The sequence below is a fragment of the Vespa crabro genome, chromosome 3 (assembly GCF_910589235.1).
Source record: "Vespa crabro chromosome 3, iyVesCrab1.2, whole genome shotgun sequence".
Taxonomy (NCBI): Eukaryota; Metazoa; Arthropoda; class Insecta; order Hymenoptera; family Vespidae; genus Vespa; species Vespa crabro.
In genome coordinates this window covers 12624826-12639366 of record NC_060957.1, presented here as the reverse complement: position 1 = coordinate 12639366, position 14541 = coordinate 12624826, and the positions used below count along the sequence as shown (strand labels likewise).

General features: G+C 34.4%; 4 protein-coding genes across 4 annotated transcripts in view; 3 read left to right on the top strand and 1 right to left on the bottom strand.

Annotated features, from left to right (window-relative positions):
- The window catches only part of LOC124423022 (TSC22 domain family protein 1), a 16702-nt gene extending 12524 nt beyond the window's left edge, over positions 1-4178 (top strand). The window contains exons 2-4 of the mRNA XM_046960244.1: positions 2131-2343; positions 2785-3049; positions 3170-4178. Of these exons, the coding sequence (XP_046816200.1) occupies positions 2131-2343; positions 2785-3049; positions 3170-3195 (504 nt within the window). The 3' untranslated portion in view covers positions 3196-4178. The remainder of the gene's footprint in view (positions 1-2130; positions 2344-2784; positions 3050-3169) is intronic.
- The window catches only part of LOC124423019 (nuclear migration protein nudC), a 75902-nt gene extending 70380 nt beyond the window's left edge, over positions 1-5522 (bottom strand). The window contains exons 1-4 of the mRNA XM_046960242.1: positions 5321-5522; positions 5135-5212; positions 4736-4957; positions 4417-4608 (exon numbers count right to left, since the gene is read on the bottom strand). Coding sequence (XP_046816198.1) covers positions 4417-4608; positions 4736-4957; positions 5135-5212; positions 5321-5395 — 567 coding nt within the window. The 5' untranslated portion in view covers positions 5396-5522. The remainder of the gene's footprint in view (positions 1-4416; positions 4609-4735; positions 4958-5134; positions 5213-5320) is intronic.
- Positions 5523-7551: 2029 nt separating this feature from the next.
- LOC124422630 (sperm-tail PG-rich repeat-containing protein 2-like) lies at positions 7552-10566 on the top strand. Its single transcript, XM_046959353.1, has 4 exons — positions 7552-7915; positions 9407-9563; positions 9930-10048; positions 10240-10566. The coding sequence occupies exons 1-4, from the start codon at positions 7634-7636 to the stop codon at positions 10438-10440; spliced, it is 759 nt and encodes a 252-aa protein (XP_046815309.1). The 5' UTR covers positions 7552-7633; the 3' UTR covers positions 10441-10566.
- Positions 10567-11672: 1106 nt separating this feature from the next.
- LOC124422515 (myrosinase 1-like) lies at positions 11673-14133 on the top strand. Its single transcript, XM_046959049.1, has 7 exons — positions 11673-11985; positions 12071-12207; positions 12311-12568; positions 12666-12849; positions 13012-13391; positions 13540-13778; positions 13853-14133. The coding sequence occupies exons 1-7, from the start codon at positions 11733-11735 to the stop codon at positions 14013-14015; spliced, it is 1614 nt and encodes a 537-aa protein (XP_046815005.1). The 5' UTR covers positions 11673-11732; the 3' UTR covers positions 14016-14133.
- The last annotated feature ends 408 nt before the right edge of the window (positions 14134-14541 follow it).

Below are 14541 nucleotides of genomic sequence, written 5' to 3'. Positions count from 1 at the left end.
TCCCTCTCCCTCTCTCTCTCTCTCTCTCTCGCTCTCTTGACTAGACCCACTATCTTTGTTCTTAACCCTTTGTAACTTTGTTTTTCTTTCCACATAACTTTTTTCTACAAGATTCAAATGCAACGACAAATATAATATATCTTCTGCTTTCCAAGTTTCATTATGTAATAAGCGTCCTCTTTAATGGCTCCTCGATAACTACTTTCTCCAACGACGAAAGTCTACATATTGATAAATTTCACGAGTTCTAACGTTATAATCTGTTATTTCATAGATCATAACAAAATAAAATTTTAATATCTTACGCAAATCGCTCGTCCCTTCATTCACGTAATCTGAAAACGGAAAGATCATTAAAAACGTACGTTCTTTATCGCATCTATTGTTCGTTAAATCCTATCATCGTTGGCGTTGAAAAAGGAATATAGAAACTCGTCTAGACTGACTGAAAAGAATGGTCCTTGAACGGCGCCCAGTCAAGAAAAAAAAGTAGTAGGTTACCATCGTGAAATGCATTTGATTTACGTGCGAATATTATCAATTAAGTAATGCAATCAATCGAGCTGAATTTAAACAATGAACGATAACTAACAGTCTAACGAAAATATTTAAAATATTGATAAATTACAAAGGAAGAATTTTTGCGAATCAAAGGAACGATAGATCAAAATCCTTTTATATATATATATATATATATTATATTATATAAAAAACAAACAAAAAAAAAAAAAACAAAAAAGAAACAAAAAAGAAAAGGATATATCCGTCCATTTCGATAAATCGAAATTTCCAAGCGCTATATATGTATACGGCAAAACTGGTTTTATACTTGGATATTAGTTTTTTTTTCTTATTCTTTTTCATTTTTTTCTTTTTTTTTTTTTTTTTTTTTTTTTTTTTTTTTTTTTTTTTTTTTTTTTTTTTTATGGATATACAATGAACGAGTATAAATCTGACTTTTGTAAAGGTGATCATTGTAAAAATTAGATAGCACGATTCGAAGTCAAGCGTTAAATCGATTATCGAATATTTCCAAAGCATTGATTAAAGCGATCCAATACCTTTCGTCGATGGTCTATTATTAATTAGCGATCTCGTAGTATCACGAACGTGTATTATTATACCGTATGAGTTCGCATCGATCGCTAGAACTCGTGCGCAGAGAAGCGTTGGGGCCCTGGATTTTATGTACGAGCGAACAACGCGCGCACGGAATTCGAGAGCGTCGTTGTGCAACGATAAAACCGGAATGTCGGCTCGCTTCGATGCCCCCGGCAGACGACGAAATTCTCTTCGATCTTCCTCCGAGGAAGGAAGAACAACAGTGTGGGGATTTAGGGAGAGAGGGAGAGAGAGAGAGTATGTGCTCGTTCATACATACATAAATACGAGGAATCCTCAAAATTGATCGCAAGATGAATAACAGATTTACTATAAATTTTGTTCGAGACTTTATCATTAATCAGAAATAATATTTATCACCTGTCTCCGTTTAATTCGAGAAATCGATTATACTTTGGTTAAAGTTCACGAACCGATGAATTTATATACATATATATATATATATATATATATATAAAATAAGGGGGAGAAAAAAGAAGAAGAAAAAAAAAAAGAAATTATTACTTTCGTACATTCAAAGAATTAATTTGCCACTTATTATCGCGTCAAGGAAGCTTTTAAAAATTTAAATAAAAGTATATAAATTATTTTTTACATTACAATTATTATTGATAATTAATGGGATAAAGGTTTGAGAAAAAAAAAAATTTGAGGTAGAATGTTAATCGTTTTACCGTTTAAAAAAAAAAAAGAAAAAAAGAAAAAAGAAGAGAGAGAGAGAGAGAGAGAAATACTAGCAAGAAATTTTACGCGTTCGCGTTTACAGTGACACGAAAGTAGAGCTAAAATCTTCTGCCGTTGACGCGAGACCAACGTCGTATACAAGAAGCCGTCGCATTTTCTGGTGACAGATAAACGACGTGCGGTTGCAGGTGGAAGACAGACATGCGGGCGAGACATAGCCGTGCAATCGTGCGCTGCATTATCGCTTGTGCAATCGAAGCTTCACGTCGATTTACGTCGCTTATTTCTTTATTCTTTTTCTTTCTTTTTTCTTTTTTTCTCCAGATCGAGACGACGGCGGTGGCAACGGATAGCCCGCTTTCCTGGCACATCCCAAGGCCGTCCTTAGGATGTCCCAAGGCTGGACGAATCGAAAAAGATAGCGAGAATGGAAGCTGGGCACATCATCACCACCACCATCATCATCATCATCATTTGCATCCTGATTCTCCATCGAGAGGATCAACTTCGTCTCAGGGATCCACCGCTAGTACACACGTTAGTATTTCTATTACTTCCTTGATATTATATTTTCCTTCCGAAGGTTTATCTTCTTTCGTCAAAAGTATTGTATTATATAAGTGCATATATATATATATATATATATATATATATATATATATATATATATATATATCTGTGTACAATAATTTTCATTATAATTTTTCCGGATTCGATGATTTTTAATCGTGATATTAGAAAAGATTTTAATCGAACGCTTCCTCCTGGAAATACAAGCGTTAAGAATACATTTTCACTATATCCTATATCTTAACGAACTCATTAAACGTACTATTATTACTCATTCTCTCACAACAAGTTACTTTCACCGTCACTTTGTAAATATTAATTAGTTACACGTAGTTTCTTAGTATCATTTATCGAGAAAAAAAAAAAAAAAAGAATAAGATCGAATTTCTTTTTGTTACATTTTTACAGAGCGCAGCATCGGGAACATTGCTTCTTACAGCCGCAAATTTGGCCAATCTCGCTGCGATGCATCCACCAACGGTAACAACGCCGAAACAGATGGATACAGCATCGGTGGCAAGCAGTACGCATTTTACGGTCGTGAACGGCCTCGGAAGACCGACCACCGTCTACAGGAAGTCCTGGTGTGCGAGGAATCAGCTCACCGTACTTGTCTGCACGATGAGCTTCCTCTTCATGGTCGGCCTCCTAGCGGGGATCCTCTTCATGGAAAGTGAGTGTCTTTTCGCAATGAACGTTACCACGTTCACGATCATTGTAATTTCGAGGAGAGACGAATTTTCTCGAGATATAGCATCCGGGAATCTCTCTGGTCTTTTTTTTCTGATTACAGTGAGGGCCCGCGACAAGTACAATTAGGCCGAGATCGAGAAATCGAGAGAAGAGAGCGAACGTGTCTTTGGTCGTCGTGAAAGCATGCATGCATGCATGCATACATATATACGTCGTGGTAAGATCGAACTTTCAAGGAGAGAAGTAAAACAAAAAAAAAAAAGAAAAAAAGAAGAAGAAGAAGAAGAAGAGGAAGAGCAACAACATAGAAGGATCCTTTCGATGATAATCGAATACGACTTGCTACGAGTCACGACGAGTTACTCTGTTAACTTCGTATTTATATAAGCGCGAGTCTTGTAAATCGCGTTTTTAATGAGTTAAGACCATTCGCGGTAGAGATAGAATTTTAAGGCTGTATTGCACCCTGTCAAAAGTGCGGTACGTGAATTCCAGTAATTACATTTGTGTAATGAGCGACCGTTTCAAGTGAGCGAACGCGGCTGATAGCATAACAAGATCCTCGCGTTATGAACACTTGTATTATAATTTATGCTGTTGACTAACGAAAACCTCTAGATCGTCGTCCGAATCTCAATGTTTACGAAATACGATCCAGAATTATGTAGGACAACGAAAAATATCAATTAAGATCGTAGATTATTATTTCTTTTTTCTCTCTCTCTCTCTCTCTCTCTCTTTCTTGATTTCTAATTGTTGATTAACACGGTTCTCGAGCGATTTAACGTTCACTGTAAATCGCGTTCGATGTCCTAACTAAATCGACCGATAAAGATCGTCTTTGATCTTTAGAAATTTTACAGGCAGCTTAAAAATATCTATAAAATGAGACGACGACATAGAATATATTAACTATTAGGAACCGTAATTTAATTTTTACTAACACGAAACGCCTAAAATCAAACCTGGATTATTCCGTCGTGGTGTCGTTCCAGGATTCAATATTTTGGAAAAGAAATGAAGGGCGATCGCGTCGATCGCACTTCACGACTGTGATATTACTTGCGTATTAATTAATCGTCGATTCAACAAGAAACTGTCGAAATCTACTGCACTGGATTTTTTATTTATATCCTTTATACACCTCTCCCCCCCCCTTGCCCCATTTCCTTCCGAATGAATACACATTAGGATAATCAATCGTTCTCCGATTATAGGTAAGTAAATATGTTTCGTTCTGAATAAAGCTATATAGTGAATAAAATTCTTATGTGTTTAAAAACAAATGAAAAAAAAAAAAAAAAATCCAAATGTATTAAAATAATTTTAATTCGTACAAAAACTTACCTCGACTTCTTGAAGAGTCTGCGTCCATCTATAGTTTGGCATGTCTGCACCATTGCCGCTATTAGGCCTTAATTTATTTTTTTCTTTCTCATCCTCTTCTTCGTCGTCTACTTCTGCATTATCATTCTTCAATTCACCATCGGCATTATCACCACTAGGTCCAGGAACAGCAGCTGCTTCTTTAGATAATTTCTATAGGAAGAACAATCATTGTCAGCCATATTGATTCTGACATTTATGTATATATTATATATATATATATATATATATATATATATATATATATATTTAAACAAAAAAAAAATAATCAAATACTTACTTTATTATCTATCTCTTCTTGTAACTTAGCTGCCTGCTCATCGGTTAATTCCACTATTCTAGAATCCGTATCCATTTGTTCCTCTTCGTTTTTCTCTTCTTCCTTTTTCTTTTTCTCCAATCTTTCCTTGCGCCTTCTTTCTTGTTCTGCGCGTTCAGCTTTCTCAGCAGCAGCTTTTGCCAAAGCAGTGGCTTCGTATTTCTTAAATTTGCCAGTGACAAGCTAGAAAAATTCACATTATACGATATTATGTCGTTCATTTTGTTTCGATAAATAATATATGATCTTAATTACTTTTCACGAGATAATATTTAAAAATTATATAGATATATCGATAAAATTCTTTCTTCTAGAAAGGTCGAAAAAATGAGATGGTAAAATTGATTATCATTGAAATACCTTTTCGGCTGCACCTTCACCACCGCCTGTGTAAAAATCTGTTTTCCTTGCCAAAAAATTGAAGATCGTATCTAAGAGCTGAAAATCAAGAGAAATTTGTAACGAAAGAAAAGACATTTTGGAACAGTTAAGTGATATTGCTGCAACAATGACATAACCTCAACCGGTAAAACGTAAGTAACTTACATCTTGTACACCACCTTCGTGTTGCTGGGCCATTGCCAGCAACATTCCGTCAAATTTTTCTTCGTTCTTTGACATCGTATAGTATATTTTTTTTAAATCTTATTAAAAACTATTTAAAATATATCGCGAGAGAAATTACAAGCACCAACGTCGAAAAAATGCACTACGTTGCGGTGTGTTAATACACGTTTCCTAGTCATACGGACAAAAGGAATGGCGCATGCGCAGAAATACTTGCTTTTTATTGGTCGAAATTCTCTCATTGAATTCGAACACCTGTATTAAAACTACCGTCGATATTGTCACGAATATAAATAAATGACAATTCATTAATTTTTAATTACTTATAAAATTTCATTCACATTGAAAAATTCATTTTAATTATATTATCGATGAAAAGTTTTTTTTTTTTTTTCGTCGACCGAGATAACAAATACTGAAAAGGAATAATCTGCAATTATCGACCAAACAAACTCTCTGCTCTGAAATACCATTGGCGACCTCTGTTGAGATGAGATCTCTATGATTTCTATCGTGGGTTGCATATCGACAGGCGCTAAATATTTTTAACTCGTGCGATGTTTGCGAAAATTCAATTAGTTGAAAATATAATTATTAAATTATTACTTTCCCATGATATTCTCTATACATGATATTTGACATCATGCACGATTCTCAACTGTTCCCAAATTTAGCTATAATCTATTTACGATCGAGTTTTTATCTTGTTATCCGTGAAAAATTATTTTTATACAGGTTACGTCGTGTGTATCATAAAAATTGGAATTATGGCATACGATAGAGCCAAAAGATTTCCAAAATTGATTACACAGACTCCTGCACATGTTGGTCCTGGTACTTACGATGGATCATTCATATCAAAGCCACCAAGAGATTTAGGTATATAATTATCGTAGGGTATTAAATTTCAATGTTAAATTATTCGTACTATCTTTCAGAGTGTCGATATCCTTTTTTAAATAGCACACAAAGAAAGACTTTGACTATATCAAGAGACACAATTCTTTTCCCAGGACCTGGTTCATACGATCCAATTGAACCACAACGGCACATTCCAGAACGTAGAATCGTTGAACGATTTTCTATATCAATTTCATCTTATTCATTTTCAATGGCTTTTATAAATTTCAGGGAGGTGTCAGTATCGATTACACCGATTCCAGATTAAAAGAGAAAATTTACGAAGGACCAGGTCCAACGGAATACGTTCTACCAGATGATCTATTTAAAAAAACACCAGGAAAGATTAGATCTCATCCTGGCACTTGGAAAGGAGCACCTGGAAAAGTAAAATGTTTTTAATTCGTTCATACTCGTCATTTATCACCGTCATCTTCTTTTCAGCTATGGTTAATAAAACCACCACGTTCGATCATAACTCCTGGAATATCGGTACCTTCCAAACGTGACGTTTATGGTTATGATATTAACGAGTACGGAATCCTTGTGAAAATTTCACCCATCGAAGATGAACCATCTTTCATATATGATATACCAAGAAGAGTAATAACGATTCTATATTATAAAATTTAATGATAATAAATTATCAATATTAAATAAACTCAATTTAATTTTTTATGACCAGGACGAAAATTTTACTACTATCAGATATAAAGGAAACTTTTGGAGTAGAATGACTGGAAGGGAAGAGAAAAGATCCTTCGTTACGCCAGGACCAGGAGACTATGAGCATGAAACGAAAAAAACTCCAACGCAAATTTACGATGAAAAGTTTAGGGAAATAAAAAGGGCTACGTCAAGACAGTCACGTTATATCGAAACGATGTACCGTCGAAAATTACGCGAAGTAAATTTATTTCTTAAACATTTTCCTTTTAATTCGACGTACACGATAGTAAGAGAGCATTTATTTATTTTTCTTTTTTCTTTTTTTCTTTTCTCGTAGGGATTACCAGGTCCAAGTCATTACGATCCACCTAAAAGCACATTTGAAAGGTATAAGAAGATCAATTGTAAATGCGATAAGTATACCTTAGAACCTCCACCTTTTTATCAAACTTCAAAGGTAATAAAAAAACAGGAAAGAAAAAAAGAATGAAAGAAAGAAAGAAAGAAAGAAAAAAAATATTTCTTTCATTTCACATTAATTTCATTTCGATACAGAGATTTGAATATAGAGAGTGTACCGATATTCCTGGTCCAGGAACGTACGAAAGCAATAAACCAAAATGTTCTTTCACTCACGTACGTCGAGCACCATTCGGAAGTCTCGTTTCTCGATTTAGAGAGATTGCTGATGACATTAGTCCAGGTTACGATTTCTATTCCCGGATGTTCCAATATCATAAAACATTTATAATTCAATCGAATGTATTTCTAGCACCCGATAAATATGACGTAGTAGCAGGAAATATTTCTTATGAATCTGCAAAACTTTATAAAAATAATTACGAAAGATCAATATGTCGTTCAACATCGGAAAAGATCGTGACTCCTTATAGGAAGGAGAAATTAATCAAATATAAAGAAGTAAAAAAAGTTTCTGAGAGAAGTTACGTACATCATGCTGTTTTTAAATCAAGAACAGATAGATTTCGTAGAATTGTTAAAGGGGTAAGCATTCATACGTTCTAATAAAGTAAAAAAAAAAAAAAAAAAAAACGATCTATAGATAATATTAACATTAACTATTTCGATATAAGGTTAATTCGATTTAAAATAATCCATTTGATCATTCATGAAGTCGAACGTTTACGCTTGAGAGATGTTAATAAATATTTCCAGTAGATAATGATTTAACGTAACGAAGTAGAGAAATTCCGTAAAGGTAAGTCTAGTAGTAAGGTTAAGTCAGTGGTCAGACGTGACACCAAGGATTCTTTCGATGGAATCTGGAGACTCGGATAGAGCCAGGTAATCCTCAAAGCGCAAGGTAATCAGGAGAACCCGAGACGAAATTAATGGCAACGGATCGAAGCGTTGCATCTGTACCCGAGGCGGTTCGAAGCCAGGATCCAATTTAGCCGTTAATCGAGAGAGAGAGAGAGAGAGAAAGAGAGAGAGAGAGAGAGAGTATATGTTGGGACGATATTCGACGGTTCAACCGTAGATAGGCTTGCCTAGAACGGTCAAAGCTGTTCGGACTTTTCCTATTTCCTGTTTCTACGAAACATGTTTTCGATCACGTTCGAATATTTCGTTTTTTTCATTTTCATTTTCATTTAAGTCTATACGCAAACGTGATTGTTTTAAACTATATTTATCAAATTATTTTATCAAAAGAAAAGAAAAAATTTGTTTCGTTTGATTAATTTTATAGAAAATATTTTTTTTATATTGATCAGGATCTATCCAATAGGATATCAAATACTAGATGTCAGAGATAATTGATAAGAGAGAGAGAGAGAGTGAGAGAGAGAAAGAGAGAATTGTTAAACAAAAACATCTAGAACATGGATGATGTCATGGACGATGAAGCGAAGAGAGACATCCAATCGCATAATTTTCTAGTCTTCGTTTGAGCGAGGTATTCGCGAGTATGACCAGACCCGCTTTCGACGAAGTCATATTTACATAACGTAGGGAAGCGTCGTAACTCTGCGAGCCCCCGGAAATGACGTTCCAACGTGCTCTAGGGGTCATTTCTACGCACAGTCCGCGTGGCTGCCGATGTAGCCCGGTGAAATCACTTCCGGCTCAACGAGCCGGAAATTCGAGCCAATCCCTGCAATGGTCTCTCTCTCTCTCTCTCTCTCTCGTTCTTTCTTCTTTGTCTATCAGCAAAACGCAAATTGCGGATTGTTCGAAACATCGTTCGTGTTCGTATTTGTCTTTTGTCAAAAGAGACTATCACCTGACCGAAGAGAAAATCAAATTGGACGGACGATATGATCGAATTGTCTTCGTTAATTAATAAATAGATAATAAATTTAGAACTGACCTGAATTTAGAGTCGACCTGTGAAAAAAGTCTCTCTCTCTCTCTCTTTCTCTCTTTTAGATTGGTCCTTTCTTCTTTCTCTTACTTCTTTTTTCTTGTTTCTCGTTTTTTTTTTTTTACTTTTTTACTTGTTTTTTATTTTTTATTTTTTATTTTTTTTTTTAGATCGATGCGCCAGATCCTGGAGCTTACGAAGCTTTAACCTCCTTCAAGGCTAATCGTGATCGATGCGACTTCCTCTGCCGACGTTTGGCTCCACCCTTCCTTTCGAGTGCCCGTCGTGTTCTCGAGATTACCAAAGGAATCGATATGACAGTACCAGGTACCTCCTGTCATTCGTATATTCGTATAAATTATATTGATGATTATTTTAAGAGCACACAAGATTATTGCGAGCCCTTTTACGTCCTTTTTCTTCTTCTTCTTCTTCTTCTTCTTTGTTTTTTGTTCATTTTCTTTTTTCCTCTTCGTTTTTCTTTTCCTCCCTGTCGTCCCTACGACGATATTTTAAAACCACATCCTAAGATGTGGGATCGCATAATTTTCTTAGACGCGATAACTCCTCCATTATTCATCCTATCATCTTAATTCATGGACTCTGTCAGTCCAACCACGCTTCTTCTTGCACGAAGCAGGAAGCAATATCGAGCGAGGACAATGCCTTGATTTTCATACTTTTTGTGCCTAGCTTCGACACATTATACCATCCTGTATGACATATCAAAAGGAGTCAAGGGAGGTGTGATATCGTATTCACGACGTGATAAGGAGAAGAGAACGAAGATACCTGGACCCCAGTACTATTGTGTAAGGTGTTTTCTTTTTTAAGATTCCATTCTGATCTTTATCTTTTTTTTTCTTTTCTTTTTTTTTTTCCTTCATTTCTTTCATCTCTCACCACCAAGGATATCAGCTTGTGCACTTTACCTAGGAATATAGAAATACGTTCTTTTATTTTTTTTTTCTGTTTTTCCTTTTCAATTTCATTACGTTTACAGATAAATCCTTACATCGAGTCGTCTGTATTGAAGAAATCTTTCAACGTTACTTTGGGTAAAGAAAAGTTCATAGGGGAAAAGAAAAGTGTAAAAGGTCGATTGCAACGTGGTTACACGAGGAAAACTCTAAGATGTTTCTCTAAATCTTACAAGGATTATCGACATTGTCCTATAACGTGTTTGACAGTATCGCGACGGTGATTCGCGACTTTTTTTTTCTTTTTTTTTTTCTTCTCTTTTTTTTTTTTCTTTTTTTTATTTATATATATATATATATACATAAAAATATTAAATTCGAATTTATCTATTTTGACGATATACAGAGGAAGTTCGAAATGGAAATCCATTATTCTTTATTTATATTGAAAATTTTAAATCGATCGTACAAAGTCCTATTTACTTTGTAGGAACGAGCCAGGATATTGCGTGCTTATGGCACGCGAGAATAATGTCGGATACTTCAGATAGTGATATATGAGGTACGGCTACGTACCATCAGATGACTAGATGGCTAGCATCCCGTATTTCCATAATATTCCCCGTGTAAAACGGGAACATGCGTCGCTGAAAGCGGCATAAATGAAAATCTTCCATCACGTGTCATTACGTGTTGTTGCGTCGCATCGTTGTTAACTTGCACATTTTTTCCCTTCCCCCCGCCCCTCCGCCGACCCATCCACCACCCACCGCCCTCTCTCTTTGCCTTTTTTTTTTATATTTTTCTCTTTTATTTTTCATAGAACAAATTCAACGCACGAACGAAAAGATTACAAATATCCGTCTATTTATTTTCGTTTTGGAGAAAAAACGGTGAAAAATGGTGGAGTTAAAAAGCAACGCGTATCTCTATGATCAAAAAAGTACGATAAAATATAAGTTGTTTTACTCTTTTCTTTTTTTTCTCTCTCTCTCTCTCTCTCTCTCTCTCTTTTTTTCCTTTTTCTTTTCCTTTGTTTTTCATTCTCTCATTTTATAAATTAATCTACGATATCGAATTGTAAAGTATAAAATTTGGTACTTTTAAACGATCGTTAAGGATATCGATTGCATACCTTTTAACTTCCGGTACGGTGTTAACAATTAAAGATCGACCAGTTTAAACCACAGGATGCCCATAATCAGTCACGTCTTGACAAGGGTTCGTAACAAAGGGTACGCTTAGTTGTAGGCTATCGTTCTAAAGAGTTGTTCCCTTATAAAAGGGAATAGACCGAGGACTCGGATCAATACCACGAAGGGTTCGAATAGAATGTCTCGATGATAGCATATCTACATTTTCTATAGTTTACGTTGCTAAGTTAAAACAACAAATTTGTTTTTTGAAATTTTTTTTTTTCTTTTTTATCGTAAAAAAGAAGGTCAAGTTTGTAATTAGTAAAAGATAAAGAGTAACGTAACACTTTTCATTATCTTTATGCGCAAAAAAATAGTACCATGAGTTTACATTGAAACGTTGCTGGCTATAGATCGTTTTATTTTTTTCTTGCGAATGTATGGTTGACAAAATGTGGCCTTTTCAAGATACAGATTATTTTTTAATATTTAATATAATTTCGAAGATAATGCTTTTTTCGATAAACGATGACGACACGGATTTGTCTGAATCAAATATGATTAAGGAACATACTTTTTCGCCTTATCAAATAGATTTAGTAAACGCTTTAACAGTTGATATGTTTCCGAATGAATTTAATTTTGGTGTTTCCACGTCGGCCTATCAAACGGAAGGTGCTTGGAATATAGACGGTAAAATAATCTTTATTTCTTTTTTTTAATGAGAAATAAAATTCAATGCTAAGTGATATATCATTCGTTTTTATTTTACAAATAGGCAAAGGAGAATCCATATGGGATCATATGACACATTTACCTAATCAAAATTTTATTTATAATCGAAGTAACGCCGACGTTGCTGCTGATTCTTATCATCATTACAAAAATGATATAAAACTTGCTAAAGATATAGGCGTGAGTGATATTCGTAATTAATATCAATCAAATTATTCGTGGCATCATTTAATTGTTGTTTTTTTCTTTTTTCTTTCTTTTTTTTTTTCTATTGTCGCTTTAGAGTAAAATGTATAAAATTTCAATATCTTGGCCAAGGATTTTGCCGAACGGTTTACACAGTGATATAAATTTGAATGGTATTCGACATTACAAAAGTGTCATCAATGAAATCATCGCGAATGGAATGATACCAATGGTGACATTGTTTCATTGGGATTTACCTTATACACTGCAACAAATAGGTGGATTGTCAAATCCATTGATCATAGATTTTCTCGTTCAATATGCTATGATTGCTTTTGATTCGTTTGGCGACAAAGTACGTATTATTCTCTATTGATTTTATTTTTAACGTAATCATCATTCGTTAATCGTAATTATTTAAAAGAATTTTTAATTATTCTCCTTTGATTCAGGTGAAATATTGGGTAACGATAAACGAACCATCCGTCTTATGTCAATATGGATATGGCAGCGATCTTATGATACCTGGATTAAATCTATCTGGAAAAGCTGATTATATTTGTGGTCATAATCTATTATTAGCTCATGCAGAAATTTACGATATTTATCAAAAACAATATCAGAATAAACAAAACGGTAAGACGATAGAAATTAACTTATTATCTTCCTAGTTGGAATAAATTTCTTTACGACGTATGCTTATCGCCGACATTAGTCATTGAAATAAACACGTTGATTATTTTGAAGTAAGTCAGTTAATTTATCTATTTTATCATTCGTTAAATATTATATTTTTAGGTAAAGTAGGTATCGTTCTCAATTTAAAATGGTTCCTACCGAAGAATCCTAAATCAATCGATGATAATTTAGCTGCAGAAAGAGCTTTTCAATGGTGGAACGGATGGTTCCTTAATCCATTATTTAGCGAGAAGGGTGATTATCCAGAATTAATGCAGAAAATGATTAGCGATAATAACGTCTCGAGATATTTATATTCGCGTTTGCCCAGTTTCGAATTTTATGAAATTCAGCAAGTCCAAAACTCGGCTGATTTTCTTGGCATTAGTTTCGGAAGAAATACTTTAGTACGTGGCAAACAGCCAAATCCCAATGAGATATCCTTTCAAAATGATGCTCAAATAACAGAGGTACCTATGGAAAAGGAAGATTCTGTTAAAGTAAGTATGACTGAATAGGTCTCGTCTCGTCTCTCCCTCTCTCTGTCTCTCTCTCTCTCTCTCTCTCTCTCTCTCTCTCTCTCTCTCTCTCTTTCTTTTTTCCCCTTTATCAATCATTATTTAAATACGATATTTTAATTTAATTCAGATTGATCCATCGACTCTTGCGAAAATTTTGAATCGCATAGATAATAACTATCAATTACCACCAATCATTATAACCGAAATTGGATATATGGATGATGGAAAGGCCAAGGATATTGCTAGATCTAATTATCATCATGAACATTTATCCGTAGTTTTAAAAGCTATGAAAGATGGTATCGACATTCGTGGCTATCTAATTCATTCTTTCATTGACAGCTTCGAATGGATGATGGGTTATACGTGAGTGTTTTTAACTTTAACGATTACTTTAAATCTAATTACGCTAAACTCAAACTATTAATTTTTCTTGACAGTGTTAAATCCGGTATATTTAGCGTGGACTTTGCTAATAAAAATCGTACACGGCGACCTAGATTATCGGCAATAGTTATTAACGATATTTATAAGAAGAAACTTATTCGAACGATGAAGGATATATATGGTCGTGAAATAATAGATTCTCAAGTAGTTCACTAAATGTAATGATGAATCATCATAATTAAATGTACAATAGTTAATATAATGTATGAGTAAAACGTTATAAGATAAGAAAGAAAAATGATTTATTAAAATAAAAAAGAAATGTATATATATATATGCATTTGTTGTTTACTATTAGATTTTTCTCTTTCTATCATGAATTTGATCAATGAGATATTCGATTTAATTTTCTCCTTTTTCGTAACGACTTCGAATCACACCCTCGAGGCTTCAAGGTCTTCCTCATCGTACAGTTAGAATGGCATTGGCTATGGCATAGTCGACCTGCTAATTTCCTCGCGTAATCGTCGCGCTCAGCTTGCCGGGAAGCAATTCCACAGATTCTTGCCTCCGAGGAATGTCCCTTTGATCGTTTCACTAACGTCACTCTAACGAGAGGTGATGAATAATTCTCAACGCAGTAACATCCGCGAATGGTTTCGAACAGTAGTAGTCCTTTGAAATGATTACGTTTTGATTCTTATATCATGTTTCGTGAAAACACGGTTTACGAAATGATCTT

Coding starts and splice junctions, on each gene's coding strand:
- LOC124422630 (XM_046959353.1), top strand. CDS start 7,634: ATGTTCCAATATCATAAAACATTTATAATTCAATCGAATGTATTTCTA. Junction 7,916..9,406: donor TTCGTAGAATTGTTAAAGGG/GTAAGCATTCAT, acceptor TTTTTTTTTTAG/ATCGATGCGCCAGATCCTGG. Junction 9,564..9,929: donor AATCGATATGACAGTACCAG/GTACCTCCTGTC, acceptor TTTTGTGCCTAG/CTTCGACACATTATACCATC.
- LOC124422515 (XM_046959049.1), top strand. CDS start 11,733: ATGGTTGACAAAATGTGGCCTTTTCAAGATACAGATTATTTTTTAATA. Junction 13,392..13,539: donor AAAAGGAAGATTCTGTTAAA/GTAAGTATGACT, acceptor AATTTAATTCAG/ATTGATCCATCGACTCTTGC. Junction 13,779..13,852: donor GAATGGATGATGGGTTATAC/GTGAGTGTTTTT, acceptor TTTTCTTGACAG/TGTTAAATCCGGTATATTTA.